Raw genomic sequence first — 24014 nt, 5'->3', positions numbered from 1 at the left:
TTTTCCTTCTAGTTATTTATTTATTTGGTAATAGTAACAGTAAACATTATTTGTTTTGAGATTAAAAAAGAAGAATAAAAAGCATATTTGGTAAAGATTAGCTTTTCTTCTTTCATCACGATTCAAACGTTTTTTCATGTCTGTATGTGACCTCCTCTTCATTTCCTCCTGAAGAAAAGCATAAAAAAATTCTTGTGTTTGGATGATTCACCTGAACTTTATCCTGCTTTATGCAGGATCCTGTTATTCTGTACTTCAAATACAGACTAATAAAATCAGTACCCATGATTTAGAACAGTCAAGAGGCAATAAAGCAACCACTCAGTTATCTGAATCTTCAAGGTTCAGAATTAAACACTTTGACATAAAGTCTCCTTGTGATCACCTTTTTCATATCGCATAAGTTCATTCTAAATGTTAAATTATTCTCCAGTATAGGTTAAAAAAAAAAAAAAAAAGGCTTCATTATCTCCATATCGTATAGCTGGAAATGAAGAAAGATTTGTCTGATGACATGCAGTGCCAGCACTAGATTAGGGTTCAGACCCTCCTGCACGCCATCATTTTTATTTATCCCTCTGCCTGTACTGTCTGAATAACACCGTCCTACTAACAAAATGAACAGTGATATGACTATGGCATTAAAGTAGCAATGCTACACACTAGCATCAAAACCCAATTGCCTCTGTCTGGGCACACAGAAAACACAAAATATGTGATTAGCGACTGTTTGCAAAAGGTTTGACTTAGGTAAGTCATTCTACGTAAAATAAAATTAATGAAAGACAGGCATAATGAAAAACCATTTGTATGTGGCACCCAGATTGTTTTTCTTCTCATGTCTATCACCTTCCAGATCCTACAAAAACTGAAGTAGAGATTGAACAGGAGGGATGTTTCACAAGCCGATGAAGAAATTTGCATTCATCCCTTCATGTGAAACAAAACAACTAAACTCCATGATATTTCATAGAAGAAAAAAAAAGGCCCCTCTCTCAGTAGCTGTAACCGCAGCAGATGAACACAGAAAAAAAGAAAAGGTAAGTCCACATCACAGCAGCTGTTACTGATTGAGACTAGTGAAATTTGGGCAAAATTCACAGAATGACAATCTTCCAAATATAGAGCCTCTGCACATTAGGGGGTGGCCAAATCACCGTTTTAAGCATACGGTCTTAAAACTTTGTTAGCAGGTAATTAATATAATGTTCCAAAATAAGGATGCAAGTGACGCTTCACCTGCACCAAAGAAGCTTAAATGTCGCGGGCTGTGAAGATGCACTGCTGCTGGCAATACAGGGAGTGTTTTGACATTTCACTACTGTAGCAGCAAAAGCTCCACAAGCAGTAGGTATGGCTTCAGAACGGAGCACTACATTCAACGTTCTGTTTACATAGCAAAAGACTCATTAAAATAAGTTTATTACTAGCAAAGGCTGCCAATATAAACATAGTATTCTTGTTCTTAACCAATGGGATGTACCAAGAAAAAAGTATTTTAAATAAATTTGTTACCAGAAACACTTGGTGCTTTTCAGTATAACAGTTTAGAACAACCTTGGACACAATATAGCATACTCCCTCCCCCAAAAAAATCACACTCTTATGAGTTAAAAAAATTTTAAAAATGTATATGTTTTTTGTGTAGAACTCTACTACCAAGTTTCAATCACTTTCATCCTTAAAATCCAAGGTCAGTTCCTCTGTGGCAGTGATACAATTCCAGTCATAGTTTGTAGATCAAACACTGGCAAGAAATCATCCACTGATAGCTGCAGAGACTGGTTACTGTGGTAGCATTTTTTTTTCCTTTTAAGTTAGGCAGCTTTTGTTATGGATTGCATTACTAGACAAATAGCCAAATGCTTTGGCATTGCTCTGCCATTAGTTGAAAACTTACCTAAAAAAACAGGTTTTAATCAGCATTTTCACACATTCCCCAACTGACACTGAGGCTATTAATACTTGGAAAAGTGAAGAGTTCCTGAATTTTTATTCCCTCACATAAAAGCAGAAGAGAACTGTGCTAATTTGATAGCGTGGTTATCTTCCCCCGCCCCCTTAAGTTGTTACAGAGACTGAACAACTAAAGGATACTAATGACCCACTGTGCAATCTGATCAATACAGGTGAAATCTTAGGAATGAACATTCCTCTTGTGAATGCACACACAAAATCTGCATGCACCTCATGTGCGGCAGTAAAAGTACTGAAGCTGATCAAATTGGCTTTTTTCCCTTCTTAAACTAAAAGTGAAATGCTTTAATCCTAGCATGGAATAAAACAGAATATAAGAACATGTAAAACCATCAGAAAATAGAAGTGTCTTTCCAGTTAACTGTATTGCTATATATAAATCCATCACACGGGAACAATGAACAAAAGACAATTCTGTTTCTTTAAAGCTCATCTTTTTCAACTCTGCAGTAGATGTTCTGAAATTACAGATCAAAAATAGAAAATTTATAGAAAGAGTCAGAAGCTAAGAGAAATAACAGCACAAGAACTATAGCAAACAAGAAAAAAATTATTTCTTCAAGAACAGAAAATCATTTGGCCCTTCAACTACTTACTGAGCAATGAATTTCAGATCAGATCCTACTAACTGCTACCTTTTCAGCTCTTCCCTGTGTTTGCTGGCTCAAATTAACACAACCAAGTGTTCTTACTGATTCAAAATTATGTGGCAATAAATTTACAAAAACAGCACAACTTTCATATTAAATATGAAACACTCTGAAAGCTCGTAAGGCCAAAATCCTGCAAAGGGATACGTGTGTGTCAGCCACGATGACCTAGAGACCCTGTATTAAGAGAGCTCAGCCTAGTGATCTGCTAAATTAACACTCTCGGTATAAAGTTGGTATCTATCCAGTTGATGAGATTGCTATGGACAGATGCACCTGAGTCACAGCTGCATCTGCAACCCACTTTTCATCAGGAGTAAAATTCTAGGGTCTCAATGGCAAGGATAAACTTAGATGAACATCTAGTCATGCTCAAATTAGTATAAATACATGGTTTACCCATCAGCTTTATTTTAACAAAGAAATAAATAGTAAATTAGTTCAGTTTTGGTTTTGTTGGGTTTTTTTGTTTGGTTGGTTGGTTGGTTTTTTTAAGGCACGTATATTCCAAGACACTTAAGCACTCTCCTGCTAATTATCTCTCCATTTCTTAGTCCACCATGAACGCATTCCCAGCGTAGCCCAGCAATGTGCTCACAATTTCACTGCTGCACTGCCTCATTAACAGTTTTAAGAACTACTCCTTTCAAAGGCTGACACAAGACACGATCGTAGCAGAACAGGCAGAAGATACTCAACACTTTACATCTCCAGTGTAATGTCAAGGTTTAAGCTTAACGCTGAAATCCTAAGGCTTGCACTGAACAAGACCAAGGGCGGACACCAGTTCCTTTCCCTAGGCAACTGCATTCGACTGCAGCTCCAGCACAACGACCAGGCAGACAACTGCAGGGAGGAGGATGATAAGATTTATCAGAGCTGTTCGTCACCACCATAAAACTCTAAAGCTGAGTTCAGTATGTGCTGAAGTGATACAATTACACATGGCAAGGAAGTGGAGGTCTGGATTAGTTTTACACAGCCTACGTTGACCTATCTGCTCTAGTTTTGGAACACATTAAGCATTCAGCTAACACTTACCAACACACCCTTAAATAACGTGTATTTAATGCTATATAAAACAACTCAGTTAATACTGTAGATAGAGCATATATACAAATGTATAAATACACAAATGTATTTGAGAACCATTAAGCTCTTCTTAAATGTAGCTGTCAACTAGGAACCATTCGGTAGGAATGTATTTATAGAAGGGTTTCTTATAGATCACTCAAGGTCAAATACCATTAAGCGCTATCATCTATGTGTACATGCAGTACACATAAAAATGTCACTTCATTAAATTAGCGCATGACACAAACTGACAGAAGAGCAAATAATAAGAATACAGTAGTTTTACGAAGTGATCTGCACAATCTAAATGTAATACACAAAACAGGTTTTTATAACCACTAATGCAATGTTACACAACCAAGAAGAGTAAGAGACCATCTCATAGAAAACTGTGACAATAAATAAGTTGTTTATCTTAGCACAGGCAACCTAACACAGGCTTTCAACATGATACAATGAGAGAAAGAGCACTCAGTGGATGTCTAAAGGAGGCTGCAAAAACCGCTTCCCTTTGTAGATGTCTTTGCTGAAACCTATCATGGAACAGCATATACAGTTCTAGCGTTCCCATTTTAATCTATCAGACCAAAACCAGAAGGAATGCACCAAGTGCAGGCTATGCATTTGAACCGTGCTAATGAGTAGAAAGTCCTCTATGATAATTTTTTAATTTAGCAGAAAAAAGATGGTGATAACCATGCCACACATTTCAATTTGCATTTTTTAAAAATTTTGCCTCCATAAGTACCAGGACAAACTAAATGGCAAGTTCTCCATCTGTTAATGCCTCTGAATTGAGACTGCATGTCTTTTTCAAAGATATATTTTAATCAAACACAAATGATTATGCTCAACACAGGCATAAATAGACAACTGTTAAGGCATACAATATAGCAAAAATCACATCAGAAAATCCAACGGTCTCTCTTGAGCCCCAAAGGGGGATGGAAGGAAAATAATCTATCAATGTATTCAGCTTCATAGATTCTCCTGCTGAAGAAATAGATGGATGTGGCCAGCCATCCTGTGGTCAGGAAGGTACACAAAGAAAGTCTCTTTATTTAGAGCCACTGAATAAATTATCTCTTGATAGGCAGTGGAATTGTATCTAGAGAAAGACAGCTTATTACCTCAGCTTTTCACGTCTTTCGAATTTGCACCATGTGTTGTAGATTAACAGTTACTTTTTTGCTTTTTATGGCTTCCCAAAAATAAAGCATGCACACAAAATGCAGAATAGCAGCTGTTTATGACTTTTTACAGTGTAAGGAAATGAATTCCATTTTGAATTCCATTCCACATTTTTAGTTTTGGTTATGTTATTTTTGGAGGATGAAATAGTGGCATTCCGGCTAGCCTTTTTAAGACGTTTTCCCTGACTCTTAGTTTCTGTTGCTATATATCTACTTTTAACTGAAAACACATTTCCACTTATGATAATTTACACTGGATAATTTACAGCTGTTTACTAAACAAGTAAATTTTGCAATTTGAATATGATGTTTTCATACTCAGACTGCCTAGCAGAATGCCAATACAAAATTGATGTCAAATAGCATAAAGCAACAATACCAAAGCCCAAAAGAAAAAGCTTTTACAGGAAATCCATTGCAAATTTCCTAAATAAGAATAATAAATAAATAAATCTGAAGTAGTTAATTATTTCATACATAGTCATATAGAATGCACAAGCCAGCAAATTTGACCGATCAGTATTATATTTTACTCGCTGCTAAATTTCTAAACAATACTTACAGAGAGAGGGCAGAGAGCAAAGTGATGATTGAAAATATGCATTTACAATCCAGCTAACACTCTCCCATGGTTTGCTTATTTGTCCCATGTATTACATGAAGTGGTCTACATTACAAGCGTACAAAACAAACAAACAAAAAAAATCAAGTGCTAAGCAGCCCAGTCTCAATTTTGCAATTAGAATTTCTCTCCAGAAATATAAACAGTTTTTAGTGTATCTAATCTATGTCCAAGGCAGGGGAGGCGAGAGAATAAAAGAAACACACTGTTGAGTATAAAAGCAGAGAGTGTGAAAAAGTCTACTGGGATTAAGTATTAACCTGATGCATTTTTCAGAACGACTGTACTATTTTTAACTGCTCTTTTTTGGCCACAGGTCAAAGTTTTCCTAGCAAAATACCAAAGTGAAAATGCTGGGAGCGAAGCCCAGAGGCAGCTCTCTCTGCTTTGGCCTAGGCGGAAACTTATCTGAATCCAGTTAGATATGTAGCACTGTTTCCCACTCCCCTTCATTGACTACTATGGGTGTCATTATGCCTCTGAACATCTATGAGAGGAGTAATACAGTACTAAAGCCTCGAGAACATTTTTCAGATGTTATAGGAAATTCCTATATTCTCCACACAGCACAGGCATACATACTGTTCAGTCAGTTCCTGTATTTTTGGCCAAACAGAACTGAGTCATTTGAAAGCACAAAAAAAAACCCTCAGTCTAAGTGCCTTGAGCAACTCTTGGAAGGACTGGGATTTTTTCCCCCCCTTTTCTGTTCCTCATAACTGGGACACATTGAAAATCTTGGGACAGACTGGAAATATAAGGTTTGAAGACCCTTAAGTTCAGTTAAATAATAATAATAATAATAATAATAGTAATAATAATAATACTCAAGACTCCCTCTCACTGCCTTTCCAGGGTTTGGATGTTTTAAATGGGGAAATATAACTCCCTTCCCACTTCTTCCTGAGGGCATGGATTTCTTACTAAAGGAAATTATATTTCATACACTCACACAGAAAAATGCTGTTTGAAATAGGAGACGGACGAATCAATTTGCCCCAATGGAAAATAAACGTGACCCCACAGGACCCCCCAGTTACATTTCTCCCTCAGGCGTGTCCTTTTCCTGAAGTATTTCCACATCGCACAGCAAACCTCAACTTTACCAGAGGACGGTTTTACAGGGGGGCTGAGAGGACGGGTGCTGGGTGCCTGGCAGCGCACACAAAGGCAGGTACTTTGGGAACGGACAGGCTACGATTACGAGGCGCGAAAGTAAACGGTGTAAACGACGCTGGGAGAGAAAAAAAAAAAAGGCGCTTTCCTCCCCAGGTCAGATCTTTCCAGAGACATTCCCACTCTCCCCAAAATAAGCTGCACCTAAACGGGCAGCGCTCGCTCTCGGCTCACGGCGCAGTCCCCCCACAACAGCCCCCGGGGGCGAGGGCCCGCTCCCCGCCACCTCCCCACCCGCCGGGCCCTCCCCTCAGGTGGCCGGGCGCCCCTCGGCCCCCTCGCCGGCGGCCCGGCCGGGGGCGTGGAGAGGCACCACCCCCCCACCCCCGGGGAAGGAGCCTTCGTCCTCCCCCAGGAACGCTCCTCCAGGACGCGGGAGTCCTTTGCTTCCTTCCTTCCCCCTCCCGCCCGCCCGAGGCGAGGGCAGCGCTCCCTTTGTTACCCCGCCAAGCGCTCTCCCCCCGCGGCGCGGCGCGGCCCGGCCGCCCCCCTCACCAGCAGGCTCTCCACGTTGACCGGGGAGCGCGGGTCGCGGATCATGGACTCCAGCTTCCTCTGGCGGCCCTCGAGCATCCCCGCCGCCGACTCCAGCGCCTCCGCCGTGAGGGGAGCCGCCGACATCTTCACCGCCGGCTGCTGGCTCATCCTCCGGCCCGCCTAGCGGCGGCGGGAGACCGTCCCCCGCTGCCGGGGAGGAGGGGACTGAGCGGGGTCGCCCGGCGGGCCGGCTCGGGGCCTAGCGCGGCGGAGAGGCCGGGGAAAGGGCGGGGGCCGCGGCGGGCCGGGCCTGGGCAGCGAGGCGGGAGCAAAGGGCAGCGCGCCGCCGTTGGCCGCCTCGCGGCCGCCCGGGCATGAAGGGCGCGGGGAAGCGGCCGCTGCTCCGCCCGGGCGCGGGGAGAGGGAGGGGAGAGGTGGGAGGGAGGGAGCGCTTCCCGCCGTGCCCCCGCCTCTCCCCCTGCTCCGGGCGTCCCTCAGCGGGCGCCGGCTCACTGCCCGCTCCCCGCCGCCGGCCGGGCCATCGCACCGGCTCCGAGGGCGGAGGGAGGCGGGGAGGGAAGGGGAAAGCGGCCGCCGCGGACTCGGAGTCCGGCTCCCTCTCCTCCGCCTCGTCTGGCTGCTCGGGCGGGAGCTGCGATCCCCGCCGGCCTCGCCTCGCCTCGCCGCTCCCCCTCTGGGCCGCCCCCGCCGCTCACTCCATGCTGCGGCCGCCGCCCGCCCGCGGCGTGCTGCTGCTGCTACCACTGCTGCTGCCGCTGCGCCCGCCCCCGGCCCGGCCCGGCCTCCTCCTCCCCCGGCCCCGCGCCTCGGAGGCGGCCTCCCTTACCCACAAGGCCCCGCTGCGAGCGGCGGCGCATAGCTCAGCGCTCACTCACCGCCTAACTATAACCCTGAGCTCAGCGCCCCGCGGCCGGGAGGGGAGGCCCGGGGCCGGGGCCGGGGCCGGGGCCGGGGCCGCGGCCGCCCCGCCGTGCTCAGCCCGCCGTCCGGCCGCAGCACCAAGGTGACCTCCCGCTTCGCCGGCCCCCGAAGCAGCCTCTGCGGGCAAAGCCCGGCGGAGGGGCCGGGCCTGGGCACAGCGGCCGGAGAGAGAAAGGGCTGCGTGGTGGCTGGGTGAATTTTGGCTGAGACCTCCTCCTGCCCGTGTAGTGTAAAGCACACCAAAAAAAATAGTAAACATTTCAGAAAGTGCGTGAGCAGCGTTTCGGGTAGAGCGGCAGCGCACAAGGCGTGTACGAGAGGGAGGCTGGAGAGCTAGCAGGTGAGCTGTGCCGGGGAAGATGCAGGCCTTCCTCGTTCGCCGACCCGCCAGCCTCCACACGCTGTGCCGGACGTGGTTACTGCTCGGTGGGCAGGTCGAGGCGGCAGGATGCTGTTTGTCAGACCCAGGCAAGAGCAGGCTGTAGCGGGGAGAGTGCTGTTGATGGCTGGAGTGGTGGCTGCGGGGATGGAGGAGGCGAGGTGGACGGCGGGGATGCTCCGTGGGATGACGTGGTGAGGCTGTGGCCGAACTGTGGTTCCAGCAGCCGGGAGATGCGGCCAGCATCGCTGGGCAGAGCGACCGAGACCACAGAAGTGCCATCTGCAGAGGTGGAGGGACCTCAGGGAGGAAAGGTTAACGGTTTTATTGTGTTGACTTTCAGCTGATAGCTGGATGTCAGTGAGCTGATGTCAGAAAAATGGGCCAATATTTTAACTTGAGAGGGAGACAAAGAGAAGTAAATACATGAGTCACTTGCATGGTTCTGAGTGAGATCACTCTCTGTGATATTCTGAGTCAGGGCCCTGGCGCTGAACAACCCCCAACTCCAGCGAAGGTCAGGTCTGAGTATCAACCCGAACCCCATAACTGGATCCTGTTTTACAGTCCACTGAATCAAAATCCCCGAACCTGACAGAAACACACACACACGTGAACGTTTTAAAAAGTCAAACTGGGCATTGTGACTCATGCTTCTTTCAGTGAACCACATTGAGTTTGTCAGTTTTCTGAAGGAATTGGTGAGAATCTGTTTGGGAGAGGCACTGTTTATTTATATCTACTACTTAAGGACTACTTCATCCCCCAAACAGATTAGGATCCACTTTACTGCAACACCAATAAAAAAACCACGTAATTTGATCAAGCAGTTTACTTTGCAACAAGATAAAAGAAGTAGGTGCAACAGCTAGTAAGGTTGCTACTAGGATTAGGATGTGGGTACTAGTAGGATAATGAAGTTACACGGCCTAGCACGTCAAACGTTAAAAGCTCTAAATTCCCTAAAAGAGATATGGTTTCTTCACGTACAGCTTACTCATTGCCTAATTTCTTGTACGCGGCACAGCAGAGGTGTTTTGGTTTTTTTAAGAAGGGATTTAAAATAGGTTTGGACAAGAGACCAAACGTGGGGAGTGTGTCTCCAGTGATCAGTAAGGAGCCCGTGCTGGGTTTTGCTAATGTCAACAGCAATTTTGGGGGTGATTTCAATGAGCTTTGAGTCGAGCACCAGGTGATATGAAGATCTAAGCTCTCTTTTCAGTTTCCCCTTGGCTGTAGGCAAGCTGCTTCTCTTTTCCTCATTTTTCTTATCTATAATAAGTAATCTTTACTTTCTCTAGCTTATATGATTTAGTGACAGTGTTCAGGGTGCTATTTAAACAAAGGTAACAGAAATTCTTAAATAAGCATCACAGCCCTTTTTGCAAAAAAAAAAAAGTGTGATTGTGACTTCAAAAGCAAGTGTGTAGAAACAGTACCTTCTTGAAATTCTTGCCCAATAGATCTGTTCCTCCAGCCTTCAGGACATATCTGTTTACTGACGAAACAAGTTTTACTCTGTTACAGGGACAAATTGACAACAGCAGAGTCAGCTGAATTCCTTTGAACGACACAAATCCTCAACAAAATCATCAACAGAAGCTTTATTGCTGGTTATAAGTGATTAAGTGACAAAAAAGTATCCAGAAAGTCAGATCCTTCCCTCAGTATTTGCAAAAAAGACTGTTTTAACATGTCCTAAAGGAAAAATAACACCACCTTCTGCAGTCTTTTTACAGTTCTACCTTTTCTGCCTGTAGTGGCATATGTCTCGTAGGATAATATCTATCCCTAACAATGACCATCTAAGGAAGAACTGTTTTTACTTGGTCTGCATACGGTAGTTTTGAAGTCCGATGCAGTGAATTGTCAGATGTTATTTACCATGTTTTGTGGGGCAAAGTCCAAGCCTTCCAGCGTGCATGCTGCAGCTTTAAGCCTGAGTCCACAGTTGGATCCTTCACCTCTCTCTCTACTCCCTGAAATGCCATTTAACTCTTTAGGTGTCTACGGTCCAAATATGTCTTAGGTGTCGCGAGGCAGTCAGGAATTTGCTGTTGACCATTTTCAGAGCTGGCTGCATTTTTATGAGCAGATTTGTAAGAAGTTGGTAAACTGGGCTCCTTGGTTAAAAGTCATCAGCTTCAGGTCATTCCTTTAGGGTATTTCGTAGGGATCAAGCCTTCTCAGGAAGAAGAGGGATTTGGCTCTGGACCTCAGGCATGCTTTCACTACTAGCTATTGCAAAAGAAGAAAAAGGAGGCAAGCTACCCATCCCTGCATCTGTTTTAGTAGAAAGTGCTGCTGTGTTTTTAGCACTTGCTGCTGACTAGTTAAGGCTTTTGCAAATCCTCTTCTTAGGCTCCCACTCTCTGCAGGTATTGTGTAGAGAGCATAAAAGCACTACTGATGGGGGAGTTGATTGTACTAACTGGTAGGGTCTCTGAAATTTAGGTTTAGCATCTCATGTGGACTAGTCCATTTTTGTGTTTTCCATATGGGAAAACAGATGCATAGAAAAGTTAAGTGAGTTGCCAGTCATCTCATGGACTGTCTCTGCCTAGAGACATAATTGACTCTCATCCTGAATGAGAACCAAACTGTGACAACAGAGTAAGAAGGACAAAAAACCAAATAGTCCAAGCAAATACAGTCTTTGAAAGCTGCCAAAATTAAGCTATGTCAGACTGCTACGGGCAAAGGTGCATAACTATCGTCTCTCCTGCTGGGGCATCCAGGACGCCGCACTGACGCTTTGAACGTCACAGTCGGTCATTGCTGTTGTGGCAGAAATAGGACAAGAGGTGGTTTTTTAGATAATGAGGTCTCCAGACTTTGGAGGTTGTAGCTAGAGATTGTCATTCTACCTTCAGAAAATAATTTACAGTTACTTCAGTAGGATAAGGGTTTCTTTATTTTTAGATTCATAAATATGAAATAGGGATGGAAAGGAATATAAGCATATTGTGGGTTTATTTTTTAATTTTCCTTTCTCACATGCTAGTGTTTAATCAGTCTAAGGGTTAATAAATTATTTTTCTGGATTAAAAATAAATGCCTTTTTCTTCATTTTAAGTTAATGAAAACAGACGGGAAGAAAGGTACGTGACTTCTGTATCTGTGAGATGTAAAAGCACATGTTTTTAAAGGAGTGACAAAGTCAGCCACAATCATCATCATTGTTGATTTTCTGATTCCAGTGTTGTCTTGATGCAAATATTATAGTTATGTAAAGTCCACAAAAAAAACATTTTTTAACATTCTTTCATTTAATTCATGGTACAGCATCTGCTGCATTGCAACTAGCGGCTTTAAATACAAGCAGCTTTTCAAACCCCATGTATTTCCAAACCAGCAGCCCTCAGTAAGAATGACACTACCACATCAATCACTAGCACAGGCCAGCTATAAAATTACAAAACCACTCAGCCATCTGTATAATTAAATGCAAACCAAAGTAATCAAGCAAATGTTAAAGAAAATATCTTCATATGGTAAGCTTTATAGGTGAAGGCCTACATCTACTCTTTCTACTTGGGAAGGAATATATTTTTGTCTCCGATGATAGGTATGCCAGGTATCATTGCTTCCCACTGTTTCAAACGGCATGTCTTGCTATATGGCTGATAAATGCAGAAATATTAGTTGGTGCTGTCTGTGCTGTGTTTAATTCAATATCTTAAACACAAATACCAGAGGATCAAGAAATGGAGGTGTGAAACAAAAGTGGCTGCATAATGCCTGGGTGTGTCCTGATATTGCAGGACTTGGTCTCTGCCTGTCTTTCTTTTAATTGGTTACATAATTCTCCCCAGCTAACTAACAGTGCTTTTGTTAATAACGTAGTTTTGTAGTTTCTTGGATGCATTGGGAAGACAGAAGCGAAACTGTGAATCTAGGTTAATTGAAATGCTTACGTGATGGTGATGTGCCAGATTCTCTGCTGTACGTCTCGGGAGGAAACTTGCAGTAAGCGTAGCCTGGAGAGTAAGGACAAAGTGACCTCAAGTTTTCCTTTGCTGCTTTCTACATTCAGGCTAAGTTTGGGGCTGTACGGCCCATAGGCGTAAGTCACAGCAGTTTGAGGGGCTGCTCTGATTTATGAAATGCTCCCCGTTGTGCTATCAGTAGGCTGCTCACAGTACCTTGGAGCAGAGGAAGGTTTCTGCCACTCTTATTTCTGCTGTGAGCATTATCTCCAGCACTTCCTTCGCATGACACATTGTAAAGGTTGCAAAACTGGAAGCATGCAGGGTACAAACCTGCTGGTTCCTTGGAGGTGCTGGCTGTAGCTTCCCAAAGCTGTTTTTGCCTCCTTTTAATTCTGACAAGGGGACAAAGGATTGATTCAGCCCTGTCACTTGCGTGCCTGTAATACTTATCTCTTCCAGTGAACACATACCTGTAGGAACAGAAGCATTTCTGATAGTTTACTCTGGATTTAAGATCAAACATTTAAATACCTGCTTCCCAAAATGGAACCCAAAGTCCTGAATTGGGCAAATAGGCTCCTTATAGAAAACCTGAGGAGAATCAGACATTTTAGAAAGGAGTGCCCAACTGCATACTGAACAGAAATTGTCATAAGAAGTGTGCCCAAAATTCTGTTTTCCCAGATGATACGTAATCTGAACCAGCACGTCCGTCCTGATCCGATCTGGAATTCTTAAGCAGAGTGGGAACCCACGTACATATTCTCCTTTCTCCATCCTGTGGCAATTCATGCTGCATATTCCACCTCCAAATAAAGTTCCTAGCCGCTATCTTGCAGGTTTGTGGGTGGTTTTGCCTCTTTAAGGATGCATTCTGCTGAAGCAGCCTTTATGCAGTAAAAATGCATTAATAAGAAGATAAAGAGGCCAGGAAGAAAAGGCTCTCTAGCCTACTGATGAGAGCGCTCAGCAGGGTGGAGGCAGCGAGGCAGGTAGCACGCTTAGCGACCTTCACAGTTAGATGGCTACTGAGAAGAGTATTTTTGGATTGCAATCTTGGATTTTGGTGTAAGGACCATTGTAGGCACCTAATAAATCCTTCTTTTGATCTGGCCTTTAGCCATAAGTATGCAGGAATTGGCTTGGAAAGTGACAGTAAAACCCTGGGCACCGAACACTCCCTGCAATTAGGGGGAAATGCCAGTAGAAGATGACTTGTATAGAACGGGCTAAATAAAGATGATCATTGCTGTAGCTCTGTGTGCATCTCTGAATACCCACATTATGTGTCTCTGTATTAGCACTGTCATTCCTATGATCTGCTTTTCATCAAGACTTAGCTACTGTTAATTGTGGGGAAAACAAGCCAGTCTAGCTGATACTGGGGTGTAAATAGCTATGGTTGCTGGGCCTGCTCTTGGGGAACTTGCAGGGGCTGTAACATAGGATTAAGAACAATTGTGAGTGCACTAGTGAAGACATAGCTTTGCAGATAAGGGTTTACACTCTTGGAGAAATAATGTCATTTTGTATTTAAACAACATCAGAGTCGAGCAGCAAACACTGAGCACAGAGAGGGTGGGAAAGAAAGAAAAAGAATATCCAGGAACCCTATTTTTTTTTTTGTTCCTGTTTGGAAAAAATACGATTTTCCTGTTTCTCGTCATTTTGTCCAACAAGAAGGACAGTCTTGTTTAACAACTGTTATTACTAGACTTGACTCTCAAACAGTAAATGGGATGACTGAGGCTAGCGTAGAAATGATCTCAGTTTTGCCCCAGTCCAAATGAATACTTCATCTAGGCTTTGGTGATGGGTGATGATGTTAAAACAAAACACTATGTGGGTAAGCAGAATTAAGGTATGAGAATGAAAATTGTTACAAAAGTGGTAGTTACAATGAAATTGGAAGAAAAGCTTTGAAGATTTTAATAAATTTGGTGTCAGATAAGCATGAGAATTCTGGAATTAATAAAACTACATCTCAATTTCAATGACAAGTGGTTTTCAAATACATTACTATTGCCAGGATGATTGAAAATAGTAAGTATAGATCTGTATCTTAAAAGGAGACAAATATGACAGTTATCAAACTCCTTCTGTGACCTCAGTAGCATACAATGTTTAAAAGCACATTTCTAGCAAATAACAAAGATATGGAAGAAAATAGGAAACAGTCTAAAAGTACATCATATTGGACTAATCACAGCTATAAAATAATGGCAAAAAAAAGTGCAGCTGATCTCATTTACCTTGTCTTCAGTAAATAATTTGATACGGTAAGGCTAGAGTTAATGGGAATTATTAAGGGAACTTTTCATGTACATTCTTTGTAGGAGAGCCACCTATAAAATGTTCCAGAGGGTAACAGACTGTTCCTAAACTACAAAGAACTGACTGTAGGTAGGACAGCAATGCCTTACAGGATGAAATAGGAGGGTATTAGTTGAATCCTTGAAGATTTGGATTGGTAGGAATTACAGGGACCAGGCTTGGTCTATCTTGTTTAAGGAGTGTGCTGATGATGCTGGCTGTTTGCACAGAGTCAGAAGACAACATCAATAGAGGGTTGAGGGTTGGGATATTGCTCAGAAGATCTGGATCATCTCAATGACGGGAATGATAGAAATAGGATATGATTAAATGGTACAGTCTATAGAGGGGTGTGCCCTTGGGGACTAGTAAGAAATTCTGATATAATGTGGGAACTTACCATTTGGAAACAGCTGAGGAGAAATACTTCAGGCTTCCATTAGTTGGTGGAAATGTGGAATTAAAAAGGGTAAATGATATTGTAAAATTTCACAAAGATACTCGAGTAAGACAGGGTAAGGGCAAGATGAAGTAAAAACACTGCTGCAACATAAATAGTTCTATTCATCTGTATCGAAGGAGAGGACCTGACATTGGGAATTGGGCAGAGATAAAGGAACAAGGCAGCCTGTTTTATGTGAGGTGACTCGAATAACTCAATCGGCTAAGTCCAGCAGAGGGGTGACTGAGAATATGGTGGTGTCTGTAGATACACCGAAGAAGTCAACACCAAGGAGACCGAGAGCTCTGTATGTTACAGAACAATGCTGGCAGAAGAACGTATGCATGCAAACTGGCCAGAAATAGACTTAGATGGGAAATAAGAAAGTTTCTAGCTATAAATGATGGGGGTTTGGTACAACCTTCATCTGAGTAAAGGCAGCAAGAAAATAACTACCTGCAGCGTGATCAGTGCATTTTGAAAGGGTTGTACCACAAGGGCTGTGGTGACTGGCATCGTAGGGACTGGGGTCGGGAGCCTTCAACGTCGTTTTCAGTTCTTTGTTTCTGTGGGTGCAGACATAATAGCTTGTAGGAAGCATAGTGCAGCTGGGACGAAAGTGATACCAAAGTATTTCACGACCAGTTAAAGACTTTGTGGAGGTTGCATTTTTGTTCAAAATCCACAGCAAATATAATAAAAACCAGCACAGTTTGGACATAACCAAACTGGCTGGTTTTCCTTGCTGAAAGAAGAGAACCTGGAGGTATTTCTTTGCGTGGACCGTTAGATGTTCTGTTTGACCCAATGTAGAATATTTGCTCTGGATGCTTGAAAGAAGAGAGGCAGTCTCTTTTTTTATCTCATAGCATGGAGATACTTAGGATAAGGAAATCCTACTTTTGTCCAAGGGAATTTGAAGCAGAATTCTACTTCTTAGGAAGCTGTCAAAGGAGTGGGGATCCCTGAAGTGGGAGAAAGGGGAAATTCTTCCTCGCGTTGAAGCTGTTGCCCTGTACAAAGGCACTGAGTTCGTTGGGTCAGTGAGGAGGAGCATGAGAATCATGGCTTCCCACCCTGGGAACCAGCACGCTCCCTTGGGAGGTGTGTCCCCGTCCCTCTCCGTCTGGACAAAATCAAAGTGGTAACAGGAAGGCTTGAGCGTAGCCTGCCTCAAAACAGCCTCTGCTAGGGGGTCTCTGCTGCCGAAGTAAATGCTCTGATCATTGAGCTGTTGGGTAACTGGGGACTTTCCTCCAACAGAGTTTATCCCCTCCTTTGTTTTTTTCCCAGCCAAAACTATTCAGCAAATTTGAAGCAAATAGTTTAGACATGACTGAAACCACATTTTCCGGGGAATTAACTATTAAATTAAATAAATAAATACATCATCCAACTCCAACTATTACCACTTCTAAACTCTATGCTGCTTCTTTTCCACCTAAATTAAAACACGTTTTTATCTTTTCTTAAGTATAAGAGTTCAACCCATCTACCCAGCCAGGGTAATAAATTAGGGCTCATTAATTATGCTGTTCTGGGGCACATGAGGCCTATTATAGCACTTACAACTAATGCTTATTTCTTCAGCTTACCAATTTTTTCCTCTCTTTGCAGCCCTTTTCATCCAGTCAGTTCCAACTGCTGGCCCCTGTCGGAGGGGAGACTCTTCACTATTAAATTTTCATCCTTTTCTAGTCAACTAATTTAGAACTAATAAAAAAAATAAAAGAAGTACTTTTGTCACTGAGCATACTGCTAACTTGTTGATAGTTTAAATAGATTATGCCATGCCACAAGGTACAAACTAAACCATAGGAAACAAACAAACAAAAAAAGGATATATCTAGCTGGAGTTGATAAAAGTGTAGGAAATGTTACAGTAAAACAGAATTCCAGCTCTGAAACAAGTGCTGGATCTGAAGCTGCCTGCAGAGTGGCAGCATGGAGAGAGATTTCACTAGAGAAAATAACAAAATTTGGGTTTTTCAGAATTTTCTGAGCAGCTGTCCCTGATGCCCCCACAGCAGGTATCGCAGGCAGGCAGGCAGCTGCATAGCCTGCAGAGTCAGTCGGCTGGTACCGCCACAGCCCAGACCCCCCATCTTCCAAGACCTGGAAGTCCTTGAACTTGGGCTGTCAAAAAGACTTGGGTGGATCGTGTCTGATGTGCTGGAAGGAAAGCAGCAGCTAGGGATCTGCGGGGAAGCCGTTTGCTTTCCAGCAAATTGGAATTTTACAGTGGAAACTTGTTCAACCAGAAGATTTCTGATCAGCTCACTTGGACCTTGTGGCACGCCGGCGTTGCGTCGCATCTTTCCAGATTGGTAGTTTCCAAATAATTTCCCTAGGCCATGGTAGGCAGCGCTCTGATATATTCTTTAGAGCATTTTCAATTCCTGTTTGATCCCGAGTGTAATTTGTGGTCAGAAATGCGAAGTGGTGGTTTGAAGGATGGTTGTAGACATCCCTCTAGTGGCCCCGCCGCCTCTGGGAAGCCAGCGAGCAGCCCTGGCCGTCCCCGGGCTCAGCATGGACGCGGGCGCGCATATGTGCCCGTCTATAGAGTTGGGTGTTTGCATGCTGTGCACTTCAGTCAGCGTGGGGCTTGGGACCTGTCTGACGTAACTGGGTAAGAAATAGTGGGTAATTTCTCCGTTTTTTTCCCTTTCACCGAAGTTGCCCTTGAAATTCCGCACCAGTTCAGGCTGTTTAGAGAGCTTATTGCGCGCAAGCCACGATGCTGGAAGGACGTACCCATTTCAGTTCCTGTCTGGCCACTGTAAAAAAGATGTACTGGGAGATGAAAAAGGGGTGAGGAAAGGGTTAATCCTATCTCTAAGCTTTTTAAAGTGTCAGATTATTTAACCTAGAGAGGGAACAATTTTGTCATTGTTGAAAAAAATGCAAGTTACATTGAAGATTAATCAGATGTTGCAGATTTTCCTGTCTTATAATACAAGGCAGATAGGATACCAAAGGAAAAAAGCCCAGTATATGTCAAATAAACATAAGGAACATTTATTTGTACATTTGTACACTTTGGCTTCTCAGTGGAAATTGTCAATAAGATGCTAATTTTGATTATGAGTTTGGAACAGTGAATTCATTTTGCCATTTAATTTGTTAAAGGACATGCAGTAGAGACTGAGACCATCAATAAGCCCTGGGGCAGCATCTTTCAAGAGAGCAAGAGAGTTTTCTGGTGCTGTCTTCAGAGAGGATGCTCTCCTGTAGCACCTCAGAGGTCCTGGTACCCACTGCGATTGCTTCATGAAGCACAGCAAGAAGTCCAAGGACTGCCTTTGTTGGTGCTGGGGTTTCTAGGACAAGCGACTGTGGAGGGGCCTGGGGAAGCTGGTGCGCTCTTAGGAGTCACTGCAGAGCGTTGTGGAGATCAAGGCGGTCACCCCCTCTCTGCAAGTGGGCACAGCACAGAGGAGTGCTTTGTCCAGGGGCTGCAAGCTGCCTGATGGCAGCGTCATGTGCTGTTGAAAGGACATACGGGTTTCTATGTAAGTAAAACTGTCCTTAGAGGACAGCCCACACTGAGATTCTCTCTATATGGAAACAGAAACCCCAAATCTCATCCTTCCGATAATCATAGTTCTGTATCTCAGTAATTCGTCTCTCCTACCAGTATTACCAGATTCATTGTGAATCCATTATTAAACTGAGAATTACCTATGCAAAATATGGAAGTGTAACAATTCAGTTCCAAGTATAAATTATTCAGCTTACTCCTGCCCATTTCAAAGCCACCGTTTGCTGTCAATAGAGCACGTGGCTGAATGACACTTTCTGGTTGAACCTTTATTTTGTTAAACCGATCAGAAGCGATTAATTGAATGAACATACACCATCCTGATTGGTTTTTGATTTCCAAGGTGATAAGAAACTTTTAAAGTGGCATCAGGGGGATTTTTTTCCCCCTTTACAGCTGTATCATTTTCTCTCCAAATCATAAACGCCGTTTTGCAGACTTCCCTCCTTACCCCACAAAACCAGCTCCCACTTGTCAATTTACAAAATGGTCCATTGGCATAAAGCCAGCAGAGGGAGCATAAATGCCTGGGAAGTTTTCAGGCAACATCTATGTAAACAATTATTGTTGTCTTGTTTTCATTTCTAGGCAACAGATCCTCAGAGACACATACATAGCATACAGACAATATCTGGCCAGCCTTCCAGCCCCTTCTCTTCAGATTACAACAGTCTATATTTTGTCCATGTATAAAGGAACAGTAATTTACAGATTGGGAATAAAAGATATTTTCACTTGGAAGATACTTGTTTTCAAGACTCTGTGGAGTGATCCTCTAATGTGACAAATTTAAATCCTTTTTGAAAAGAAGTAAGATTCCTGAGCTTCAGTCTGCAGTAAATTTTTAATACAGTCTAGAGTCTTTCAGACTGGGAGAAACACATAATTAATCAATAAATACACAGTAATCCATATTTTCCTTTTGTGCTATTCAGCAGCCCAGGGCTGTCAGTGTTTTTGATACTTTCCAAACAAATCAAAACCACTGATCTGTGCATTAGGACTGCCAACCTGTGTGTCAACTTTGGCAATTGAAAGACTGACATTTGTATTTATCCCTTTATTCAGTTCTCCGAGAAAAATCTGCAATTAAGACTTGTTTGATCTCAAAATAAAGGCAACACTAATGTTTTCACAGTATTTTGCTTTTATTTTCAAACCTCTAATCACAGGAAGAATTTGTTCTGCAGTTCTTGAGGCAAATCTGTTATTTCCCTCATGAATATTGTCCCAGGATGGGATCATTTTGCATCAGTTCAAAGGTGTTTGTTTTCAGCTGAATAAGGACAGAAATCATCATCTCCGATGACAGCTTCTCACCGTTTTGAAGGCCTTGCACACATTGCTGGGCAGATAAGGTTGAATCTGTCAAATACATCAGGGGGATTTTTGCCATGAGAAATTGTTTCTTACACAGAACTAAAGTATTACCAGCATTGGTGATGAGAACATTGCTTGGTAAAAAAGTTCCTGACGATTTGTGGGGAGTAGCATTATCAAGTAAATCACGGTTCTCTGCTCCTGACTACGAATTCTGTGCAACCTGCTGTAGTGTAAGGGACGGAGGCAGCGTGTGGATATTGTCCTGTTTTTGTAGGTGTCTTAGGGATCATGAAGAGATCACAACTAACTTCTGGGAAGCTTGGTTTGATCCTGGAGTGCCCGGCTAACAGCAGAGTGTCTGGTGTTACTCAGAGTACTTTCATAGCTGCTGTATGGTCAGGAGGAAATGGTCTGAATGTTCATAAGTCTCACCAGGGGAAAATGGGAGTTCATTCATTCATTCTACATACAATGTATTTTCTGGACACTTCTGAACAAGAGCACAAGCAGAGTGCAGCCAAGCAGATGAGAACATCAGAAGACAGCCTCATCACAGCTTGCAGAAAGACAGATCTTACCACTAACAGCATTAGAGATACTGACTGTGTGTCCTTCTTTTCAAAATCGCATTAATGCCTGCCTCATTCCAGATGCCATGCCAAAATTTTACCCCTTGCAATATGTAGTAGGATATGTTTCACACAGGTACCCGTGTACTTCTTTTTGCGTGCTTGTGAAGAAAATAAAGAGGTAGGTAACTGTCTACAAACAGCTACTGCTGCACATAATGAGGGAAATTCTCCCTTTGCTGATGTTTCCAGATCCAGAATTCTTCTGTTGGAATCCCAGCTGTCTCACAAATATTTTGGTCACGCTTAAATCTCAGCCAGAAATCTCGATCTTTAGAGAAGTCTGTATCTAGCTTCAACCTTCACTGCTAATGACTGGTATAATAAACACGGGGCCTGCTGACCTTGTTTTACTCTTCAAGTTTGCAGGTACCTGCTTCTTAACTTGCACTTAAAGGTCTGGGCCCATCTCTAATTTACAATCCCCTTTAAAACTTTATTATCCAAATACATTCTGAAATGTTTTTACTGGACTTTGAACTTTTCTTCTGACAGATAACTTTTCTTTTCACATTTGGAAATGAACTCTTTCAATGTAGAGGTCACAGTTTGTGCACACAAATGTTATCCTAGATTTAGGAGCCAGCAAGCCTCTTAAGAATTTGTGTGCCTTGCAATTAAAATATATATAAAAACAGGTTTTCCCTTTCTGAGGTTGCTGAAACTTTGTATCTGATCTGGCACCTTCCTAATTTGCAAGAAAAAAATTATCAATTTTTGTTTCATTTTTCATGATATGCACTTTGGCTGCATGTTGGAGAAGCAACAATTACTGCTGTAACCTGCTTGTGATGTTTTTATGGTTATAGATGGAAAAAAAAAAGAAAAAAAAAAAAAGAGTTCCTTAGAAAATGATAGCCATACCACCAAAATGGCTTGTCTGTCTGGAAAAGAATATTGCATTATCTAAAGGTAGATCTGTGCAGGATGTGCATTAGAATCTACACAAGACTGAAAGCAAAACTGTTCCACGAACTTGAATAGTTTCTTGCAGATTTTTAGATTCCTAAAGTTTTCATTTCAAGTGCTAATTGTAAGTTTTCCTTTTGAAGAAGGACGCTATGAAATGTTAGAGGCCTAATAAAAGTCAGTAAAAGACTAACGAATGTCCTGAGCTTGTATCTTTTGAATTTGCTCTTACAACTTCTAGGATCGTCTCCTGTAGCCCCATCACTTAATCCAGGGGCGATTCCAAGCACTGCCTCATTCATGGATCACGTCGTGAGAAGCGACTGTGAGCCCACGTACACGCGGTGGCTGTCCAGGCAGCACGGCTACGGGCCTGGAGACAGCCGACTGTCAGGCTGCAGTGGGATGAAGGGAAGGGAAGGGGCCACGTATGAGATACATGGAGAGAACCAGGCTTCTCTTTCTCTCCAAACATCATTGAGATTTCCTTCCGAACATGTACCACGGTTATTTACAAACGAGTATCCCAATCCTTCAGTAAACGTCTATGTGAGATTGATATAAACCGTACACAACCAAGTAAAATCTATGTGATTTTAGCCTCAACACACTTCTCACCAATTACCGCTGGCAGATCAGAAGTGGAACCAAAAATAGCAGATTACTGCTCTGGATAAACACTTCAGCGGTTACTGAAGTCCCAGCACGGTGCCAGAGCCTGCCTATACACCAAGATCGTGGAACACGCAAGGGTTTACAGCTTGCAGTCAACTCCAGCTACTTGGGACCAGCCGATTGTGGCAAGCAGGCTAACTTCACCACTGAAAATTACAAGAGCTAAAGTGACTTTTGAATTTCATTATGCTTATAAATGAACCTCCTCACACTCAACAAAAAGATTACTAAAAATGCAGGAATTTTACTGTCTTTTAAGTGCTTTCCAAAAGATAATAATTTAAAGCAATCCTCTCTCTTCTTTACAAATCACATTATTTAAAAACTGCAATTCATATCTGAAAACTCTGACGAGTAATTTCCCATGCCAAATAAGGGCTGAACTGGCAACTTGCGGCGTTTGTTCCAGTTACAGAGTCAGCAAACCCAGGCCATTTTACAATTTCGGGCCCTGGCTGTTGTTGTTGCTGATTAATGCATTTAGATGCTCAGCCATTCTTATTGAAGGAAAGACAAAAACGTCATTAGAGCTTTTTAATTTATTACAGGCAGAGTCCTCAAATAGCCGAGGGAAGTGCTTACACATACAAATACGCTGAAAATGGACAGATATGGACTCAACAAGAATATTTTAAACTTAATAAGCTTTCAGAAAAAAATCAAGCATTATTATACAAATTCAGGGTAAGGTCCTTATCACATTTACTTTTGAAGTGAGCTTGTAAGTTGTATTTAAGTTCAGCATCACTCAGGAACTTTTCATCAAGTCCAAGTCCAACCTTTTCAGCTAGTTAGCGTACTAAGCTTATACAGTACATTGTTTTCCAGTATCGCACGTGGTAATACGGTCAGTATCCAAGTAGTAACAACGAAGTGGTTTAATCTTCAAAAGTCCATTTGTTCCGCTGAAGGTGCTCTATTAAAGCAATAAATGTATTTAAGAAAAATAATTATAGTATAACTGTCATATTACAGCTTCTCCCATTTCACTGCGATAATTGTGCAGCTTGAAGTTAAAAAAATGAACTCTACAGCCAGAAAACCCGCACAAAGGAGGGAGGAAAAGCAGAATCACTAGAGATGTGTACAAAATCCTAATATTTCAGTTAAATAAAGTATGTTCAGCTTTTGAACAGACTTCCTTAATATTTATAAGATGGTTATTTTGTAGAAGTATACTTCCTTACTCCACAGTTCAAAACATGGTATCACAACAAAACAAAGTCCCACCCTAACGCACAGCATTCAGGACTCGTTGTTGGTGCTGGAGATCTTTACACGTTTCACAGCGAACATTATCCCAAGCTGTTGAACCAGCGTAGGGGGAATCAATACTTCTCTTAGGCACAGACCTCTCTCCCCACCAAAACAGAACAGCAATGTAAAAAAAATCAAATAGCAAGTTTGCTACCTGGAAAGAAGGCAGCCACTGAAGGAAAAAGACAACCTTTTTGTGCAAAAAGATTTCTTAATTTTAACCCCTGCCCCCAGCGTCATTGGAGGAGCACCTTCCCCATTTTTACTGCGATGTATGCATGAAATGTGCTTTCACTTTGCTTTTATTTATTATTGCAACAGCTCAGCCTGTAGCTTGCATTTTATAGAGATGCAGAAAAATAGTATCCGACGTCCTATAGTGTAGTCCTGTATGCGTGGTAGCACCTACACAAGAAGTCAGGATTACTTTCTGACACAAGCCTGCATTTTGCAGAACTAGTGAACCTTGTAGGAAACTGGATTAACTCTCAATCTGTGTT

At 42.6% G+C, this 24014-nt stretch overlaps 1 protein-coding gene and 1 long non-coding RNA gene across 4 annotated transcripts in view; one reads left to right on the top strand and one right to left on the bottom strand.

The window, feature by feature from the left end:
• ROCK2 (Rho associated coiled-coil containing protein kinase 2) overlaps window positions 1-7894 on the bottom strand; it is a 106229-nt gene extending 98335 nt beyond the window's left edge. For all 3 annotated transcript variants that reach the window (XM_075497946.1, XM_075497947.1, XM_075497945.1), the window contains exon 1: window positions 7188-7894. In XM_075497946.1, the coding sequence (XP_075354061.1) occupies window positions 7188-7337 (150 nt within the window). In that variant the 5' untranslated portion in view covers window positions 7338-7894. The remainder of the gene's footprint in view (window positions 1-7187) is intronic.
• A 24-nt stretch (window positions 7895-7918) lies between these two features.
• On the top strand, window positions 7919-19204 carry LOC142408033 (uncharacterized). The gene is made up of 3 exons (XR_012775132.1): window positions 7919-8451; window positions 17857-17991; window positions 18310-19204. It is a non-coding gene; the product is annotated as an uncharacterized LOC142408033 (long non-coding RNA).
• Window positions 19205-24014: the final 4810 nt, after the last annotated feature.

This window comes from Mycteria americana, chromosome 3 (assembly GCF_035582795.1).
Source record: "Mycteria americana isolate JAX WOST 10 ecotype Jacksonville Zoo and Gardens chromosome 3, USCA_MyAme_1.0, whole genome shotgun sequence".
Classification (NCBI taxonomy): Eukaryota; Metazoa; Chordata; class Aves; order Ciconiiformes; family Ciconiidae; genus Mycteria; species Mycteria americana.
This window is presented reverse-complemented; position numbering and strand designations above follow the sequence as displayed.